The 20,402-nt window shown below is 36.8% G+C and overlaps 1 protein-coding gene across 3 annotated transcripts in view; it reads right to left on the bottom strand.

The window, feature by feature from the left end:
- Window positions 1-5,617: 5,617 nt before the first annotated feature.
- PDLIM5 (PDZ and LIM domain 5) overlaps window positions 5,618-20,402 on the bottom strand; it is a 211,717-nt gene continuing 196,932 nt past the window's right edge. For all 3 annotated transcript variants that reach the window (XM_023193321.1, XM_023193318.1, XM_023193319.1), the window contains 4 exons: window positions 18,837-19,017; window positions 15,933-16,053; window positions 11,336-11,451; window positions 5,618-9,875 (listed from right to left, as the gene is read on the bottom strand). In XM_023193321.1, coding sequence (XP_023049089.1) covers window positions 9,786-9,875; window positions 11,336-11,451; window positions 15,933-16,053; window positions 18,837-19,017 — 508 coding nt within the window. In that variant the 3' untranslated portion in view covers window positions 5,618-9,785. The remainder of the gene's footprint in view (window positions 9,876-11,335; window positions 11,452-15,932; window positions 16,054-18,836; window positions 19,018-20,402) is intronic.

Genomic DNA, 20,402 nt, shown 5'->3' with positions numbered 1-20,402 from the left:
ACTAAATATTTTCAGGACCCTTTGTTACAACTTAGAACTCAGGCAAGCATTCCAACAAAGTCCTAGGTCTTAAATGAGAGTAAAGTCAACTCACACAGGTTTCTGAAATATAATAAATGTAATAGAAGTCTAAAATGCTATTTCATCAATGTTATTTTAGTTTGAACCAGTTTAAGAGCCTAAACACTTAAGATTCAAGTCACAGCAGTCCATTCACATATTTCATAATATGTCTCATTTTCTGAACAAAGGATTAACAACTTGAATGTAAGAAGCAGGTGTGAGGACTCTCAATAGGTCAGATCCTTAACACCACCCAGACTAGTCTACAATTTCTGGGCACAGTACATGGCATGCGTGAATTTTGTTTCAATATGTTTCCATGGCTATAGCTTTAGAAAGTCACATAGCCATATCCTACCCAGACTTCCATTCCTAGTGGCAGAAGTATTTGCTGATGATTAAAAGGTCATGCAAAACAGATGTGAGGGCAGCTGGATTTTCCAGCTATGCTTCAGTGGACTTAGCAGTGGTGCCTGTCATTACCAAATAGTAGAGAGATTTTATTTCAATTGAATAAAACCAAGAATCTTATACAACCTTGTCAATATAATTGGGCATACATGCAGTTTCTTTCCCCTCTCATGGAGGTCTCACCTTCTCCATCCTTCATTTTCAGACTCACAGTCTGGAACTAAATCCATCAAACAGAAAACGTAACAATAACTGGGTGTCAACCATTCTGACCTGTTTTTCCAATATCTTAGAAATAGGTATTATTGACCTTGCTGTGTGAAAGTAATTTTAATTGCATTTCCTACAGTCTTCTAATTTGTTTGATACCACATTTGGTATTATGCACACTTCAAATCAACTTTCTCTTCTGATTTCTGTGGTTGCTTTATATCCAGTGTATAGACTGTGAAATGTAGTGAAAACACAAAGAACAGCAAATGGTGCATTGCAGAAAGCACTATCAATTCACAAATACCCTTGAAGAACAGATGGTCCAGTTGCAAACCTCACAGATACTGACATCTGTGTAGCAGGCAACTGCACAAGTCATATAGAGACAGTCTTTGAGTTTTACATACTGTAGTAAAACTAAATACTTTCTAATGATATCCTTTACTAACTTAATATATGGGAATTGTCCCTTATTAATAAGAAGGACCTTAAGGGAATGTGGATAAAGTAATGCATTTCCTCCCTGGGCTATTAGAAAATCTAAGTCTCAGATTTGCTTTAATAACTGTTTTCTGAGACTCATTTCGCTGAGTTTTCATATTCTCATCTGTAAAATGTAGATTTAAAAATACTTGACTTTCAGAGTTCTCCAATTATTAGAACTTTACGGTATACTAGTGTACCAAGTAATATAGCACACAAATTACACAGATGATACAACAAATGTAAGCTGTTATTATAGATCTGCTGGGCTTGAGCCCTTCATGGTTTAGTTTATTGAGAAGGGGGACTTGTTCATCTCCTTGCTTTCTATTGCTAAATATGAAAATAATTCATTTTTTTCTATATGACAAGAATTGGAGTTTATACAGAAAAGCTTCTATAAACTGAAATCCCAGTTAACTAACATAAGCCTTCAATTAAGAATGTTCTACTCATTTTAACTGTAGGAAAAGCATTACAGTAAAAGAAAATGAACTAAAAAAGAAAAAAACAAAACAAACCTTCAGTTATATCTTAGTAAACATCCAACTAAATCTCTTGAATATTCAGAACTATTTAGTTACACTGAATATTTAGACCTTGAAAAACACAACCAATGCAACATTGTTAACTTTGCACACTGAAAGCATATTAATGAGAGGATTTTTGACAAGAACAAAGTTAGAAGAATTTCTTGTTTAACTTTATAATTCACCAAGTATATGCAGTGACATTCTGGATAATGGAAGTTTCAATATAGTTGAGCATCTAGTTTCTATTTTGCATTCAAGAGTGCCAATTATCAATTTACTGACTTGTACGTCCAAATTGCACCCTTTGCTCTTCAGTACCAGCTTTGTGATATTAATCATTTCTCCTTGACAGTGATGAGGATGCTTTGTCCCAAGGGAGCAGAAGGAATACTGCAGGAGGGGCCTCTCTTCCTGGGTCTAGGTGTTGCATTTGTTTTTTTCTGTGTGGACCATCAGAGCGCACGTGTGTGGAGACAACTGGTGGAGCTCTGCCCCAGCTGTGCTTCCAGAGTGCACAGTCCCTCAGAAACTTTACATCCTGGGCTGGGGCCTTCACATCACCTTGCTTCATGACATGGGTACTGTGTATTCTGGGCCTGTGCCCACAGCAGCACCCAGCTCTCTTTGTGCACTCACCCATCAATCTCATCTGCGTTCCAGAGGATTCTTGCCTTGTCTGCAGAACCTCAGCAACCCAGAGAACGGTTATTTAGTGGGCTGAAACCAGTTTCTCCAACAAGGTCCTACCCCCAGCCATGAGGAGGGCATCTCCTTCTAAACTTGTCTTCTTTGGGTACTCTCTCAGCCCCAGGCTATCCTTTAGAAGTCACTTTATACTTTTAGTTACTCTCCTATCACAGCTGAATAATTCCTTATACTAGACTCTAAGTTATTTTGTGATTTCTGTCCTCCTGATTGCATTCTGATTGATCTACCAGGAGTAACCACTTTTCCCCCTCAGTTGTAATTTATATTCTCGATTATAATCTATGTTGATACGGTCAAAGGTCATCCAGAACTTCCCAGATACAGGCGCAAACAAACTATAAGAGACTCAGATTAATTTATCTTTTCTAGGGGCAGGAGAATTCAAGGCATTTATAATGGTATTAGAAAAATCACTAAGCAGTAGCCTAATAATCGAGCAAAGCAGAATAAATGGTAAGTTCCAGTTAATTAAGCTGGAATTAATTTAACTTGTATTTCAAAGTTCATACTTGAAAAGCTCCATGGATTCCTCTGTTTCATTCAATTAAGGAGACTAAAATTGTCAGGCTTCTCAAGGAAACAGGGATAGAGAAAGTTTCCGGGGTTAGATGACATCAATATAGGTTAAGTAAGCAGTTTTATTATGCCAAAACTAATATTGCTGTGATGTAACTGAAGTTCCATTTACTTTCTCATTTACCAAGGGAACAAATGGGCATATTAGTACTAAACTAGGGTAGAAAATTCAAGACACACCTGAAGGTAATATAGTCTACTAAAATACTTTAAACAAAGAAACAATGGTATTTTTGAGTAAGTTAGAATAGCACCAGTTGTGTGTGCTTTGCAAACAAAAGAAAGAAAAAAGGAAAAAAGAAAAAAAAACATTTTATTTGAACTAGAAGGCGAACATGATAGTTCAGAATATGAAGATGAAAAATAATTTGGAACTAAGGAAACTTCAGACAGAAAGAACAGAAACTTTGTCCTTTGAAACATTGATGCATAAGAGACAGTGTCAACCAACTCAAGGACCCGGCATAGAAGCCGTTTTCCTTGGGAACTATATTTACCATATTTGAGAAATCGAAAAATTATACTCCCTGAGAATTCTAAATTGCTTTATTTATCTCCCCAAGGTCAGACAAGTGGTTTTCGGACATGGAAATATTCCATTCTACACTAAACAACAGCTCCAAGCTTTATTGTGTGTTATTACACGCAGTCACAGAGAGGACAAAATAAAAATTGCCTTCTTGGCGAACTTCTATTTAAGAGGGCTTCCCGGCCGGGCGCGGTGGCTCACGCCTGTAATCTCAGCACTTTGGGAGGTCGAGGCGGGTGGTTCACGAGGTCAGGAGATCGAGACCATCCTGGCTAACACGGTGAAACCGCGTCTCTACTAAAAATACAAAAAATTAGCCGGGCGTGGTGGTGGGCGCCTGTAGTCCCAGCTACTCCAGCGGCTGAGGCAGGAGGAATGGCGTGAACCCGGAGGCGGAGCTTGCAGTGAGTGGAAATCGCGCCACTGCACTCCAGCCTGGGCGACAGAGCGAGACTCCGCCTCAGAAAAAAAGGGGGGGGGGGGGGGGGCCCTAGTGCTCTGCCTTTCGCGCAAATCACAAAATGCATCTCACTTTTCCCCAACCCCATGTTCAAGGTATGAAGGCTAGCCACACCTTTCTTATTAATTATTGATGCAATCTTGCCATCTACCCAGATTCTAAATCACAGACTCAAAAGTTCCGTAATATAATACTATAGACAAATGGTATACAGTGCTGTAAATTCTCCTCAGAAAATGAACACTTTGGCAAATCAGGCACTTGCCACATTAAAAATAATATGCATATCTTGTTAGTACAATAAATATACAGGCAACATTTGGGCTCGGTGCTTACTGAGTTAAATCCTCTCATTCATATGTACAGCACAAAACCGTATCAGTCTGAGATTTCTGTTAGGTAGCCATGTGTCCTAGCCCCTTTCCTCTGTTAAATTTTAAGTACTGCGAAGGAACCATTTTCCCTGGGAGGCTCCCACACTTGGGATGAAACTTTCTCTGCGGAATTTTGGCACCCTATTAATTAGCGGTTATGAGTGGGAGCTGCTCTCTCTCACCAACTCCTATTCTGCCATCAGTCAAGTGTGATTCTGCAATAAATTTCCACGAAGCAAACTATTTCTGGTAATTCTCCCTAATTAACACCAGGCCTGCTAATAATACATCAGTACCTATGTGTTTCTGATATAACCAAGATCTTGTCTGAGACTACTCAAAAAGGGAAACCGCCAACCCAAATTAAGCTTTTGCTGGCAAAAGGATTTTATATGTAGTTCTGTAAGAAAACCTTTGATAATCTTATATTGGGGACATTTTGACTAGAAAACACTGAACGACAGAGAGGCTTGCTCTGGTTTGAGCACTGAATGGGGATTTATTGTGAACACACAGTTGAGACTTAAGCCTATAAATCTTGTACTGGATTACTGTTTCTTAACGAAGGAATGACAGATCTCTTATTTTGTCGGTGCATTTTAATGTGCAATGACGTGATTGATAGAAACCAAACAGCAGCTATTAAAATGTCAGATGCAGACTTGATGCCCTTAAAAGTTTGGCTTCTGGAGTTTAATATACTGTGAGCAAATAGACTTGAATTTCTCTTTTATTCCAAACATACAGCGTGCAACAGAAACATTTGTCTTTACACAGTTGGAAAAAAATCTTACTCAAACTAATAAACAAATGAGGAAGAGGTGAGCCTACCTAGTTGTGGAACACTCAGCTAATGAGATTGAGATGAGTTAAGCATCCCAATATCTAATGCAAAATGTGGAAATATGGATGATTTATGTTCTTTGATTATGTTCTAATATAATGTTTGATATGACAGGTTGTTCCAATAAATCATTTCAGCAATAAATATTTTAAAAAGACAATTGAACTTACTTATCTATTAATTCATAAACATTGGGTACATTCTACATGCACAGCATAAAAACAGAGAGAAATACAATAAATGTGACAGTGTTTTCAAATATTTTGTTTCTGAGACATTTTGATAAGCAAATATCATACCAGAAGGGTTCTTCCGAGAATTATTACATCCTATCCTAACCTGTGAATATGGAACTTGATTTTTTTCCCATGATGACTTGATGGAAACCACTCACCAACCAAAAACAACACAAAGGAGAGCTCATTTACAACAATGCAGTCATTTATTTATTGAGTATGTGCACATTATGGTATTATTACTATACTGATTATACTTATCATGTGACTTCTAATTAGAAAATATATCAAAAAGCAAAACAGCAGATAGACAAAATTAAAGAGACAGAAGACAGAGATTAACAGATAAGGCAAATTATATATTGAGAATCCAAATCCAATACCTTTAAACATCTGGGAAATGAGGGGGACAAATGGAAGCCAGATCAAATTTGTGTAAAACTATTCAGTATGTTTCTTTTGTTTCATGTCTGAGAAGTCTCTCCCCTTCAATAGCGATGACAAACTTCAAATGCCACACAAATGTTCACAGAATATACTAGATTCACACTGGAACGGGGTAAAGAAGAAATTATTTTCTATAAAAGGGCTCCTAATGTAGTACTGCTTGAAAATGGTACATTTTTGTTGTAGATTATTTTAAACATAATGGTACACTAATATTTTGAAGATCTGAACTGTTATTTCCATTTGTTTTTACACTGTGACCAAATGATTACGTTTTAGTTTTAGACTCTAAACAGAACCTGACTTAATAGGACATAAACATGGTACTATAGTGGTCCTATGGTACCCCTATGGGCGATGGGTTCCAAGGACCCCCTAGGATACTAAAGTCCGTGATGTTCAAGTCCCTTATAGAAAATGGTGTAGTATTTGCATATAACCTATGCACACACATCCTACCATATACTTTAAATCATCTCTAGATTACCTACAATAGCTAATACAATGTAAATGCTTTGTAAATAGTTGTTATACTATATTGCTTAATGACAAAAAAAGTTTGTACATTTTCAGTAAAGGCACAACCATCCATTTTTTTCCCCAAATATTTTTGACCCACAGTTGGTTGAATCACAGATGCGAAGCCTATGGACATGGGGGGCCAACTGTAGAAGCATAAGAAGGGGCTACTTTTTAGGTTGCTACTTTAGCAGGCAACATTCAGTCCATGTAAGTCCAGAGAAAGATTATAAATCTAAACTTATCACTAAAAATTTTAAAATGGGAAATAAATCCAAAGAGTTTTTAGTCATGCATTATGATTTTAATCTATGATATGCCAAGTACAGCATTCCAAAATATACATCTAGAGAGACTAAAAGTAAATGCTCTATAGTGAAGAAGTAATAATTAAAAAATGCTACTAATATAGAAAATTTATAATCAGAAAAATAAATATTCAGGGAGCTCACCAGAAGAATAAAGTGCTCTGCCAGTTATTAAAGGATTACTGCTGGAGAATTAAATATGGCATTCCCTACTGGAAATACAGAGATTCTTCTGGATTATGTTCAATATTTATTTCACAGGATTAACTGTTTTAGGAACAGATATAAAGCTTCGCCACAGAAGAGTCGGACAAAGCACAAAGACAACATGATATCTTAGGAAGCAATAGTACCCTTTCAGGCATAAAATTTGTAGAAATGCAACATTATGCTTCATGAATAATATGTAGAAAGAAGGTCTAATGAAAATGACATCCTTAATGTAAGATAACTTTATAAGAAATCTGGGTCATATAAAATTCTTTGAAGAGAACATCCAAATGCCATTCACTTACCAAATACTATCTTGGCATATAACCTATGAAGGCAAAACTAAACAAACAAACAAAAAAAGCTCACACCAAACAAAACCATCAACTTATTTTGTATTCTATAATGTAAAAGACTGTAAAGATGTGACACTGTACATTATATGACAATGCACATTAACCAGCAAGTCTTTTATAGGTGGTTTCAGCAGCAACGATAAATAATGCAGAATTCAGTTCCAGCACTTTATTTCAAAAGAAATTTCCTGCCTCCCTCCAAGATGCAGGGTGAGGAGGTAGCCTGGGGTTGCTATTGGAGAAGTATTCAGTTTGCTACTTTGTGTCACCCCTTGCCATTCTTTTATCCCCAGTTAATTATTATCTGCATATAATATAAATCTGCTAGACCATAAATTAACAGCTTTCAGGACAGATGCCTTGAAAGTTCTTAGGGAGGTTAAACAAATATTGTAGCCTAAAACCTCCTCTATAACAAACATGCACACAATGGAAGTGATGTCGTAAGTGAGTGATGGGGCAGGAAGGACCTAGGGCTCTGTCTCAACTATAAAAGCACCTTGCCCCAACCAAATTTAAATTATAACTTAGGGGGTTCATGGACTTTCATCCATTCTGGAAACAAAAAGAAAACAAAGAGAAAAACCAAATCAAATACCAGAATCTGTTTTCTCACTGGGCAAATAGCAACAGGATCCACAGTTTTACCACAATTGTTTCCCTGTCTCCATGTGGTATCTACATAATTCTTTTCCCAAAGGAGGAAATAAAATAACAGGCCAATCTGAGTAATTAAACACCCCTCCCAACATTACCAAACCTCTGTGAATAAGAGCTTTCAAACTTTGTGATCGCATTTGAAATTGGTTCACTTATTATTGCGAGAAAACCACAATAAGTCTCAATTTCATCACATCCTCAAGCCAATCTTTTAAATTTTAAATGTAGAAGAAGAAACAAAACGAAACAAAAATATTATTCTGCAAAGAGCTCTCAACTCTTCGTCAGCCAGTGGCATAATTCAGAAACTGATTCAACTAATTTATTATTTGAGAAAAGGGGATTGAAAAAATTGGGGGGTACAATCTTCTGATTCACAACTCCCAGCCCCATTCCTTTCTACTTATTCTCTCTCTCTCCCTCTCTCTCTCTCTCTCTTTTTTTTTTTTTTAAGAGACGGTCTTGCTCTGTCACCAGGCTGGAGTGCAGTGGTGCGATCTCAGCTCACTGCAACTTCTGTCTCCCAGGTTCAAGCGATTTTCCTGCCTCAGCCTCCCAAGTATGTGGTACTACAGGCACGCCCCACCATGCCCAGCTCATTTTTGTATTTTTAGTAGAGATGGGGTTTCACCATGTTGGCCAGGATGATCTTGATCTCTTGACCTCATGATCCGCCCGCCTTGGCCTCCCAAAGTGCTGGGATCACAGGCGTGAGCCACCGCACCCAGCCCTCTATGTATTCTCTTTAAAGAGAGAGAAAATTATTAGAGGCCAACATTATTTAATTAAATCTTTATCTTAGCACAGGGAAGGGAAAAAATAGAATCTGCCCAATATAGGTGATGAAGCATACACAATGAATAGAAACAATCACATTTTAGTAAAAGGCAAAAATTTGAGACTTATAAGCTATATGGTAGCTTATTTTTGAGTGGGGAAGAAATGAGAAAAGAATATAACATCTCTTACTGGCATGACACATTTTCATAAAAAATCTCATTGCCCTTTCCTACTAGAATGATCCACCACTGTAAGGCAAAAATAATATACAAGCAATTTTTTAAATGAGATGGAGTCTCACTCTGTCACCCACGCTGGAGTGCAGTGATACGATCTTGGCTCACTGCAACCTCTGCCTCCTAGGTTCAAGCGATTCTCGCTTGGGAATCGCTGGGATTCCAGGCACGTGCCACCGCATCTGGCTAATTTTTGTATTTTTAGTAGACATGGGGTTTCACCATGTTGGCCAGGCTGGTCTCAAACTTCTGACCTCAGGTGATCCACCCACCTCGGCCTCCCAAAGTGCTGGGATTACAGGTGTGAGCCACCGCACTCGGCCTACAAGCAAGTTTTAAAAAACTGACACCTATTACTGATAAAATTCTGTTTAAAATCCTATTTACTATTTTAAAGATAAGTATTAGTTTTTTTAAAAAAATACAGTGATTCTCTTATTGATAAAATTTAAGGCATTTTCATTGCCTTTTGCAGATTTACTCATAACTACCTAACAAGGAAAGAAGGTATAATTATTTCAGATTGAATTATTTATTCTAAAATTAAATTCTTCACTAATTTATTCTAAGATGAATTTAATAGTCCATCAGGAAATTGGTTTTTATAAAAGTTATTTTATGGGCATAAAATACAGGAAAAAGTAATAATAAATGCCAAACTGTCTCTTTACTTTATGAAGCCAAATATTTCCTCAGACTTGGTTTTTAAAGCTGGAATTTATTCCTTCAGGGCCACTGTTATTTTTCAAAACTCCATATAAATATTGAATCTAAAAATTAGTAATTTTAATTTTCCTTTTTCTCTTCAAATTTCTTCTCTTCTCTTGAACTGTTGACTTTCAAAAATTCACAGAATGAGCATGTTTCTTACACAGGGGCTTGTCCTTCTTGGAGAAAAAAGTCTGACCTTCTAAACTTTCACAACACACCTGAAAAAGAAGCAGTATTTAAGAGGATATTATTTAAGAGGATAGTATGCATTATTTCAAGTATGCTGGAGAAGGAGAAAGTAATTTTTTTCTCCCAATGGATAACATGACAAAACACTTTAGTTGGTTAAGTTAGACTCCCTAATATTTCACGATTACTATGACATTAGATATAATCTTTCAAAAGCAATGAAAAATAGCTTTTTCCTAGAATGTATTCTAATTTATAGAAAGCACTGATCATCACTTTTCTTTATCCAGAGGGAAGATTTATCCCTAACTGAAAAATCAATATAGAAAGAGGGCTCGTTAAATATATTTTATCTCCCCAAATTATAAACAACGTCTTAATTTTGCTTCGTGTTATAGAGACTCATTTGCTTTACCAAACCCTCCCAAGCCCAACATTAGCTTGCCCCCAGTTAACACAGGCACAGAATACCTGAGACCTTTTTTTTTAAGGGCTGCCTTGTGTTCAAGCTGAAATATCTTTTGTTTGTTTCTTATAGCAAAAAACCAGGCCAATATCTGGCTGCTGAGGATTATACAGTCAGTCCACTATCTACATTTACAGCTCCTTGTTCTTCCTATTGCCTTTGTTAATTAGAATGAACAGCTTTATTAGAAATGATAAGGTAAATCTGCTAAAAGTTTTGCTTTTTATAGACTTTATGAAGTCTAAGAGATGGATGAGGTAAACAAGAAAAAGTTCAATGGTAATGTGTGGGGAAATCATTAGGCGTCGATTAACATTACGTTTGTCCCCTTTGTACAAAGGGTATTGAAAACTGTAGATATGTTAAATATAATTTTTAAAAAATCAAACACCTGAACAGAGCACATTTACTGGATATGTACTTCCTACATTTAAAAACTATATATTTTGATGTTTAAATCCATCCTAATCATTAAACATAAAACCAAACATATTAAAATATCAAATGAATAGGCAAATACTTTATTACATGTTTATTAGACCATAGTCTCAAAAAGAAAAGAATATCCAGGGGTAATTGCTAAGAAAAGAAATGACTCAACATATAGTTTATTCCCAGTGTTAATCCAATAACCGATTTTTATAATTATTTATTTATATTTTAAGAAGTACTTAACATTTCCAAAAATTACAACAAACACTCTAGTAACAGAGGTTTTTTTTTTGTTTTTTTTTTTTAAGTAAAGGAATCTTACTGTTTTAAGAAATACATAGCTTCTCCTTATAGACAAAAATTTATTAAAATTATATTTTCTCTAAGGGCTAAGGATCTCACTGTGTGCCAAATAATTTCAAAAATGCCAAAAAATTTAATAAACAACTTTTGAAATTTACAAAAAAGTAAAAATAATTTTTCTTTAGGTTTGAAGGACTGAAAGACATAAGAGCTGATGTTTCCATTAAATACTAAAGCTAGAATTGGCCATACTTTACTCCTCTAATTACGAAATAAGACATTACTTACTGAGCATACAAAGCAAGTGTCATGCCAGGTGTAGCCCAGAGCTTCCAGGAACATGTCACCAGCTTCTATGGGAAATTCACATCCATGGCATATAGTACCAAAGAGGGCATAATAATCTGTATAGAGGCAGGGCAGAGAGACATAAGTTAAACACGATGAAGTTCTAGAATGATCATTCCTAGACGGCAGCAACAAAATCAGGATTAGATGAGATGCTGAAGATAAAGATATTAGGAATTTGAACAATTTCAGGAGATGGTATAACATTTGGCTTGAAAGATATGTTTAGCACGTTTCAGGATTCCCTTGGTAAAAATATTATTTATACAACCTAACATTCTTGATTATAATTTTCCATGTAATACTTCTCACTTGTCACCAACTACTTAACTGCCTAAATACATATAAAGAACCATTCTGGCCGGGCGTGGTTGCTCACGCCTGTAATCCCAGCACTTTGGGAGGCTGAGGTGGGCAGACCACGAGGTCAAGAGATCGAGACCTTCCTGGCTAACATGGTGAAACCCCATCTCTACAAAAAATACGAAAATTAGCTGGGCGTGGTGGCGCATGCCTGTAGTCCCAGCTACTTGGAAGGCTGATGCATGAGAATCACTTAAACCCAGGAGGCGGAGGTTGCAGTGAGCCAAGACCGTGCCACTGCACTCCATCCTCGTGACAAGAGCGAGACTCTGTCTCAAAGGAAAAAAAAAAAAAGAACTGTTTTGTGTCCAGTTATCAGTAGACAAGACTGTTCTGAAGAAATACAAAGGACTTCTAATAACTAGCAACAATAAGACTAATGAACAGAGATCAAAAACAAAATCTGATATTGGCAAACTTCATAGCGTATCTGACTTGGTCAAGGAAGAAAAAAGAAATGTTACAGGAAACTATCATGAACAAGTGCTATGACTGAGTTTCTAGCTAGACTGTATCACAACAATATTAGCCACAATTTATTTTGCTGTATTTTCCTTTCAATTTTATGACTTCATGTTGAAAACCCTTAGCCAGAAAAGACCATTTACTTGACATAGATTACAGTTACAAGAACACTAACAGGATTTCCTTCTAACGAAAGCAGTTTTGAAAAGATGTTTCTCTACTACTAAATTAGAATTTTCTTTTATTTTCTTTTCTTTTCTTTTTTTCATTAGAGAGACAGGGTCTTGCTCTGTCACCCAGGCTTGAGTGTAGTGGTATGATCATAGTTCACTGCAGCCTCCACCTCCTGGGCTCAAGCCATCCTCCTGCCTCTGTCTTCCGAGTAGCTGAGACTACATGTACCAGCCACCAAGTCCAGCTAATTAAAAAAAAATTTTTTTTGTAGACACAGGGTCTTGGTAGGCTGCCCCTGGTGGTTTTGAACTCATGGCCTCAAGTGATCCTCCTGCCTCACTTCCCAAAGAGCTGGGATTAAGGGCATCGAGTCACTGTGCCTGGCTCTAATTTTCTTTTCTTTTTTGTCTTTTTGAGACACAGTCTCACTCTCTCACCCAGGCTAGAGTGTAGTGGCACGATCTCGGCTCACTGGAACCTCCACCTCTTGGGTTCAAGTGATTCTCCTGCCTCAGTCGGTCTTACAGGTGCCCACCACCACACCTGGCTAATTTTTTTGAATTTTTAGTAGAGACAGGGTGTCACCATGTTGCCCAGGCTGGTTGCCCTAATTTTCTTTTATGCAGCTCCTCTCACTACTGTGTTGACTCATGGTTCAGCCTTTGGCCTCTGACATTGCCAATCCAACCTCAGCTGGAGAGGAAGGCAGGCTATAATTTGCAACTTGACTAACCTTACTTAGCAATTGTCAATCTTTAGTATTCCTTAGCACCATTTGCTCAGCATAGATTCATGCAGTCTACTGTGTACCAGGCATTGTTCAAGGCACTGCAAGGGTACAGTGGTGAAGAAGACAGTCGAGGTTGCTTTCCTCATGGGGCTCATATTCTCATTGGAAAGAGGATGTCATAATTTATTGAATTTAAAAAATAAATGATAATAAATCATTTCAGAGTATGATAAGTACTATGAAGGAAAGAAAATAGTAATTTAATATAAAATAACTGGGGGTCACTACACTATTAAGGAAAATTAGAAAAGGCCTCTCTGAAGAGGTCAATAGTTGCAATGAAACGTGAATAAAGAGGAATCGCCACAGAAAAGCTGACGTAGAACATTCAAGTTAGAAGAAACAGTAAACACAAAAGCTCCAAAGAAGGAAGGGTCTTGGCATGTTCAAAAAAAAAGGCCCTGGGGCTGGCTATGGGTAGAATCTGGTGACAGAAGGTAAGGTGGGAGGAGATGAGGATGGCAAAACAGGCCCTCTTAGTGTAATTGGCCGGGCACGGTGGCTCACACCTGTAATCCTAGCACTTCAGGAGGCCGAGGCAGGTGGATCACTTGAGGTCAGGAGTTCTACACTACCCTGGCCAACATGGTGAAACCCTGTCTCTACTAAAAATACAAAAATATTAGCTGGGTGTGGTGGCAGGTGCCTGTAATCCCAGCTACTCGGAAGATGATGCAGAAGAATCACCTGAACCCGGGAGGCGAAGGTTGTAGTGAGTGGAGATCTAGCCACTGCACTCCAGCCTGGGTGACAGAGTGAGACTCCATCTCAAAAAGAAAAAAAAAAGTGTAATTTTTTTCTAGTGGAAGCCACTAAAGGGTTTAAGTTTGATCTAATTCACATTTCAAAAAATATTACTATAGCTGCTCTGTGCCTGCTGTTTGGAGGTTGGAAGAAAGGGGAGGGGCTATTCCATTTAGGTGCCAATTACAATGCCCAAAGGGTGAAAGTTAGGTTTAGTGACAGCTGAGATGGAGAGAAATAAATGAATATGATATACACTGGAGGTAGAGCTTCCAGGATTTACTATTTAGATTGGATAAGGAAAGAACAAGGGAAAAAGCAGAATCCAATACGGCCTGCAGGGTTTTGGATAGTGGACGGTGGGGTTATTTATTGAGATGGAGGAGACTGGGTTAAGAAATGGTTTGGGGGTTAAAAGAAGAAAAAGAACAAAAATAGACCAAGTTCATTAGATGTGACATTTAAATAAATATTCAATAATGTTTTTCCTTTTCTATAATTATTTGGCTTTTAAAATATGACTTCAAATACATTAAATATGGTATTAAGGCTAGACTGTTTTGTGTTTTGGCTAGACAGGGGCTACCTGCCAGTTAGTCAAAATGTCTTCCAAAGCTGCTAAAACAAACAAATCAAACTAAAAATCAAACAAAAAAACCCAACTCCTTCTTCAGAAAAATTAAGTGGAATTACAAAATATGGAGTATTCTGGTTGAATCGAGGAAGGCAGCTTGTGGCCAACCTGTCCCAAAACAGCCCATGGGGTACTTCACTGGAATTTCTGGGGTTCCTGGGAGACAGTCTGGAATATATCCAGGTTGGTTCAAACTAAGAACTGAAAGGAAGATGAAAATAAGAGAATACTGAGTGGGCAAAGAAGGGCTGAATGCTTATGGTACAGCTTCAACTTAGAAGCTGACTGCTCCTTTAACTCCATTATTCTGGAATAACCCCTTCTTTCAGCACAGAGCTTTGAATTGTGAGGTAGAATAACAATGAAAGTAGTGAGAATGCAGTGGTAGTGAATAGAGCATAATAAAGGAAACATGTTCTACATTTTGAAATGTATATGTGGTAGTAATATCTAAGTAAGGGCAATATTAATAAATAAATGTTATTATAGTTCACTTACAGACTTTGGGAAGGAAAAGGAAACGTTCTGAATTTTTGTGATAAGACAAATGTAGTAGATAGGTCCTTACAGCCTAGTTTATTAAAAATCATTTTCCAAGGGAAAAATCCAAGTGAGGATTACCTTCTCATTCAGTAAAAGTAAAAAAGGATCTCAAGTTTATTTTCAAGGCAGTTGCCTTAAAGGGCAAATCAATATCATATTCTAAAGTGGAACATTTCTGATGTTTACAAAATTCACTACTGGACTATAAGAAGTAGCCTTAAGGTACATGATTTGTAGAATTTACATCCACAAATTATTGGGAATTCAAGCAAAATATTTTTCCTACTAAGTAATGCTTACATTCTCAATTCTAATAATAAAGTTAGGAATATCTGTTTTGACAAAGTCACATTAAAAAGTCTATATAGGGCCGGGCACAGTGGCTAATGCCTGTAATCCCGGCACTTTGGTAGGCTGAGGCTGGTGGATCACCTGAGGTCAGGAGTTTGAGACCAGCCTGGCCCACATGATGGAACCCTATCTCTATTAAAAATACAAAATTAGCTGGGCATGGTGGCACATGGCTTTATTCCCAGCTACTCAGGAGGCCGAGGCAGGAGAATTGCTTGAACCTGGGAGGTGGAAGCTGCAGTGAGCCGAGATTACACCATTGCACTTCAGCCTGGGCAACAAGGGTAAGACTCTGTCTCAAAAGAAAAAAAAAAACTACATAGTTTTTTCTATATGTTTAGAGTAACACTAAATGCTCCCAAAACAATTAAGAAAATAACTTTGCCTAATATTTTCATGAGCTTTATAGTAATATAAGGGTTAATGCTTTACCTTTATACAAAATTCAAGAAACAAATGGCTCCTGATCTTACCAGTCTCACAGTAGGGTTCACCATCCTCCAAGTGAAAAACATTGTTCCGAATGGGCTTTCCACAGGCTACACACACAAAACAGGAAACATGCCAAGTTTGTTTCAAAGCATTGATGACTTCCTGTTACAGAAAGATAATTGGATGTAAAAAAAGATGACAATAAATACATTAAATGTTTACTGTAATATCTGTACCAGTAAATCCCTGTAAAGCTAATCCAAAGTAGGCACACGTACTTCATTTTTGTCTTGAGCTTTCCCTCAAAGTAACAGGAGATACTTAAGAACAGACTCACAAATCATCTAAACAGATGCATGTTTAGATGTGTGTTCTTTACAAATGCCAATCAGTAAATTTAAACAACGATCACTATGCTATTTATACATTATATGTACAGTGAATAAAGTAAGCATTTCATAAATGCTTCCTACAAAACTTTCTGCTGCTTCTCAAAGGGTGTCAGGAAACATTAACTTACAAAGGTTTTATGGTATTATCTGCAAAAGTTCTGGGGGAAGGAGGAAGCATTTAAAAATTAAAACAAACCTATACTTTGGTGCCTTCTAGAAGCAATAATATTATATACAATATAACAATAAAACATAATGGGGCCGGGTGCAGTGGCTCACACCTGTAATCCCAGCACTTTGGGAGGCCGAGGCGGGCGGATCACGAGGTCAGGAGATAGAGACCACCCTGGCTAACATGATGAAACCTCGTCTCTGCTAAAAATACAAAAAATTAGCTGGGCGTGGTGGCTGGCACCTGTAGTCCCAGCTACTCGGGAGGCTGAGGCAGGAGAATAGCGTGAACCCGTGAGGTGGAGCTTGCAGTAAGCCGAGATCCAGCCACTGCACTCCAGCCTGGGCAACAGGGCAAGACGCAGTCTCAAAAAAATAAAATAAATAAATAAAATAAAATGTATATAATTATATAAAATTATATATATATTATGCGTACATAATGTATATAAATGTATACAATGTAACACAATATAATAAAAATATAATGTAATCCAATCAGTTTAACATGTGTTTAGGCTTTTGGAAATCAGCTAATAAGATGGCACTAAGCACAGACTCGAATGTCTAAGACATTCTAGACAGCAATGGCCCAATGGTTAAATATACCAAGTTAAAAAGATTTGGGCCAGAAATTAATTAGTAAAAGATGTTTTGGGGTGTTGGTTTTACCAGAAATCATTTCTTTGTATTGAGAGACAGATGGAGCCATTAAAATAATTTCTGATGAATAGAGAATACTCTTTCATAATATTTATCACAAAAAAGAATATTATACATAAAGCACGGTTACAATTTTGTAAACAAGTTACTGATAAAGAGCAAACAGGAAAAAAACACATCATAAGGTTAACAGTAATTATCTGTGACTGATAAATATTTAGGTCATTTAAATTTATTATTTAAATTTTTTGTGTTTTCTAATTGTTCTTGCATGAACTACTTCCTTTTATAAAAAATATCAAAATAAAATGAAATAATATAGAATTATTAGCCAAAGAAATTGTCATAGTTCACTACTGAAGGACAATGGGAAGAAACAGACATTTAGATCCAAAAAATTCACCATGAACATCTGTAGAAGATGTACATTGAATCAAACTATCTCCCAAGTCTTCCAGAATATTCTTCCCTTTCCATCCTTGAGGCAAGTTTTTAACAGGTAATCAAATAACTAAAAAACAATCTAGACAAGCTATCGCAGTTCTGGCCCATCCCCAAAGCAATGAGTATGAGATTTCCATTTCCTAGGACTTTATTTGGGTCTAAGACTCTAACTTCACTTTGTTTTATTATTCTAGCATTCACAGAATACCTGGATACACCAAAATCATATTAATGAATATTCTATTAATTATTTGTTATCATTTGGGAAGGTACAGTCTGAACCATTTCCACTTCTTTGTTCCCAACATATTACACAAATTAATAATCTAGAAATATTTCAGGTGGCATATATATAATTTTAAGTGTCTTCAACGTTTTAGACATATTTAAGGATATCCTAAGAGATATCTTAAGACTACTCAATAATTCATACTACCTATTCTCCCAATTAACAATAATTAGAGTTTCATTATCATATATTCACATTGAGAGTATATTAGAGTTCAGCAGGGCCATTTCCAACTTTTGTGTGAAGCCAGGTACTTTGGCTTCTTCTGAAATCAGATTCCAGCTCCTAGTCACCCATAAAGTATGCCTGGCCCTTACTTTTTGATTAGAAACCAGGTATTTCAGAGCCAGAAATTCATGTATTCACCATTATTTATTATGTACTGTATCTGATTCCTAAATTACTCCTTTTTTTGCAAAAAAAGGAAAAAAAATTTTCTATCACATGTGTACTCTCATAAAACTGAGATTATATTTTTAAACATTATATGTATTCAAGAAAAATGTATCATTTATAAACCTCATGTTTTATATATTTCATGAAATCAGTGTCCTGTGCCTGAACTCTGACAAGTGGGGGAAATACTGCTCTTATAAAAGCTATGGAATTTAATTTAAAACAGTGAAGGTGTCAATTCTGAGAACTCAGATCCGTGTGTGGTCCTATGCGACCTCTTCATTCCTGAGCAAACAGGCTCCTGTTGAGGAAGCACACCCACAGTAAATTATTTTTTCCCCACAGTGGCTAGACTTCCACCAGACAAGCCAGCACTCAGTGAGACAAAACCAAAGACAACCTAACCCCATGAGTCTGATATATTTCCACAGAGGTCTATTTAGTTTTGCTTTACAATAATAAACAGTGATGAAAGCAGAGAAGGCATAAAGCAAGAAGAAAATAAAAAGTTAAGATGATAGAAGAGTTTCATATCAAAAAATCGTTCTACTTTAAAACTCATTGAGAATAAAAACGTTTCCATTACTTACTCCAAGGATCTTCCTTTGGCATCGACCACATTCAGGAGCAAAGAATTTCTCATAGCACAGCTCACAATACAGGGCTCCTTTCTCCTCTACAAATCCAATGTAGGCCATTGTATTTTTGCAGTGAGCGCAGTTGAATTCTTCTGGGTGCCAAGATTTCCCCAGAGCCACTAAGAATGGTCCTCTGACAGAAGAAAAAGAGGCCAACTAAGTTTGAGAATAAAAGTTTCTAGGGTTAGCCTGGATAGGACCTCTTTTATGCAATGTCCAACCAATTAAATACTTGCTCAATTTTCCTTCCTAAGGACTGAACTCATGGGTGTTGGGTGTTGTAAATTCACAGTGGGACTCTGCACTGATGTGAAGAGAAAAGGGGAGAGGCGTACTTAAGGGATTCCTTCAAGAAAGGGCACTCCCCACCCTTTTTTCTGTCTAAGGGAATCTGGTGATATATTTTATTGAGCTGAAATGAGGCAATCTGTCTGCACCACAGGTAGGATTGAGAATGAGGATGCTAACTGTGACTGTGACAGAACATGAGGCAACCAGAAAAAAATATATGGTTTAGGCAGAGATGAGACTTTGACATTTCTATAAAGAAACAAACAAAAATCTCAATTTGGTAAGTCAAAAGTGCTAAAAATAGTAGTAACTATTACCTGAGGCAATTTTTCTACCCCACAATCAATTTCTTTTCCCCACACATTCTTTCATATACTTATTTCTCAACTTTACTAAACACATTAAATCCTCACCCTCCAAAATGACTACAGAAAGTGTAAACTAGATATTATCGATTGTCTGAAACTACTTGGAAAAATTTCATTTCATTCAAATATGACTGATTTATTTCAAAAATTTAATTTTATTGCGGTAAGAACCCTTACAATGAGATCCACTCTCTTAACAGATTTTTAAGAGTACAATGTAGTATTGTTAATTATGGTCACAATGTTGTACAGCAGATCCCTAGAACTTATTCATCTTGCATAATTGAAATTTTATACCCACTGTGCACCAACTTCCCTCTTCCCCCTCCCCACAATGACTGATTTTTAACACACATTTGTATCAAGGTAACAAATGTTTGTAAAGAGATTTTTTTCCCCCCATTAAATACTTTATGGTCATGAACCGATAAGATGGGCTTGGTTTGCTTGGCAGGAGAATCCATTATGAAGCCTTATCTAGTCATGAAGCCTGCAGAGACTAACCATTCTAGCCTCTGCAACATACTTTTCAGTAGCTATATCACACTAATTTATATTCATAGAGCAGCTTTACCTCCAAGGCACTTTTACACTTATCTAATTTGTCCATGCAACATTCCTGTGAGATAGACCAGGACAGTTATTATGAATTCAGTTTAACAGATGGAGAAGCCAAGGTACAGAATGTTCACAAGATATGACAAATATCATAAAATCACTGACCGAGCCAAGGCTAGAAGCTGAATTTCCTGATTTCTAGTATGCCACTCTAGTCAACTGATATTCTGCCTTTGACCTCATTAACATCACTTATCATCCCTAAGCGACCGCATGGTAATTGTTAGTAAGCATCAGATAC

This window comes from Piliocolobus tephrosceles, chromosome 3 (assembly GCF_002776525.5).
Source record: "Piliocolobus tephrosceles isolate RC106 chromosome 3, ASM277652v3, whole genome shotgun sequence".
Classification (NCBI taxonomy): domain Eukaryota; kingdom Metazoa; phylum Chordata; class Mammalia; order Primates; family Cercopithecidae; genus Piliocolobus; species Piliocolobus tephrosceles.
This window is presented reverse-complemented; position numbering and strand designations above follow the sequence as displayed.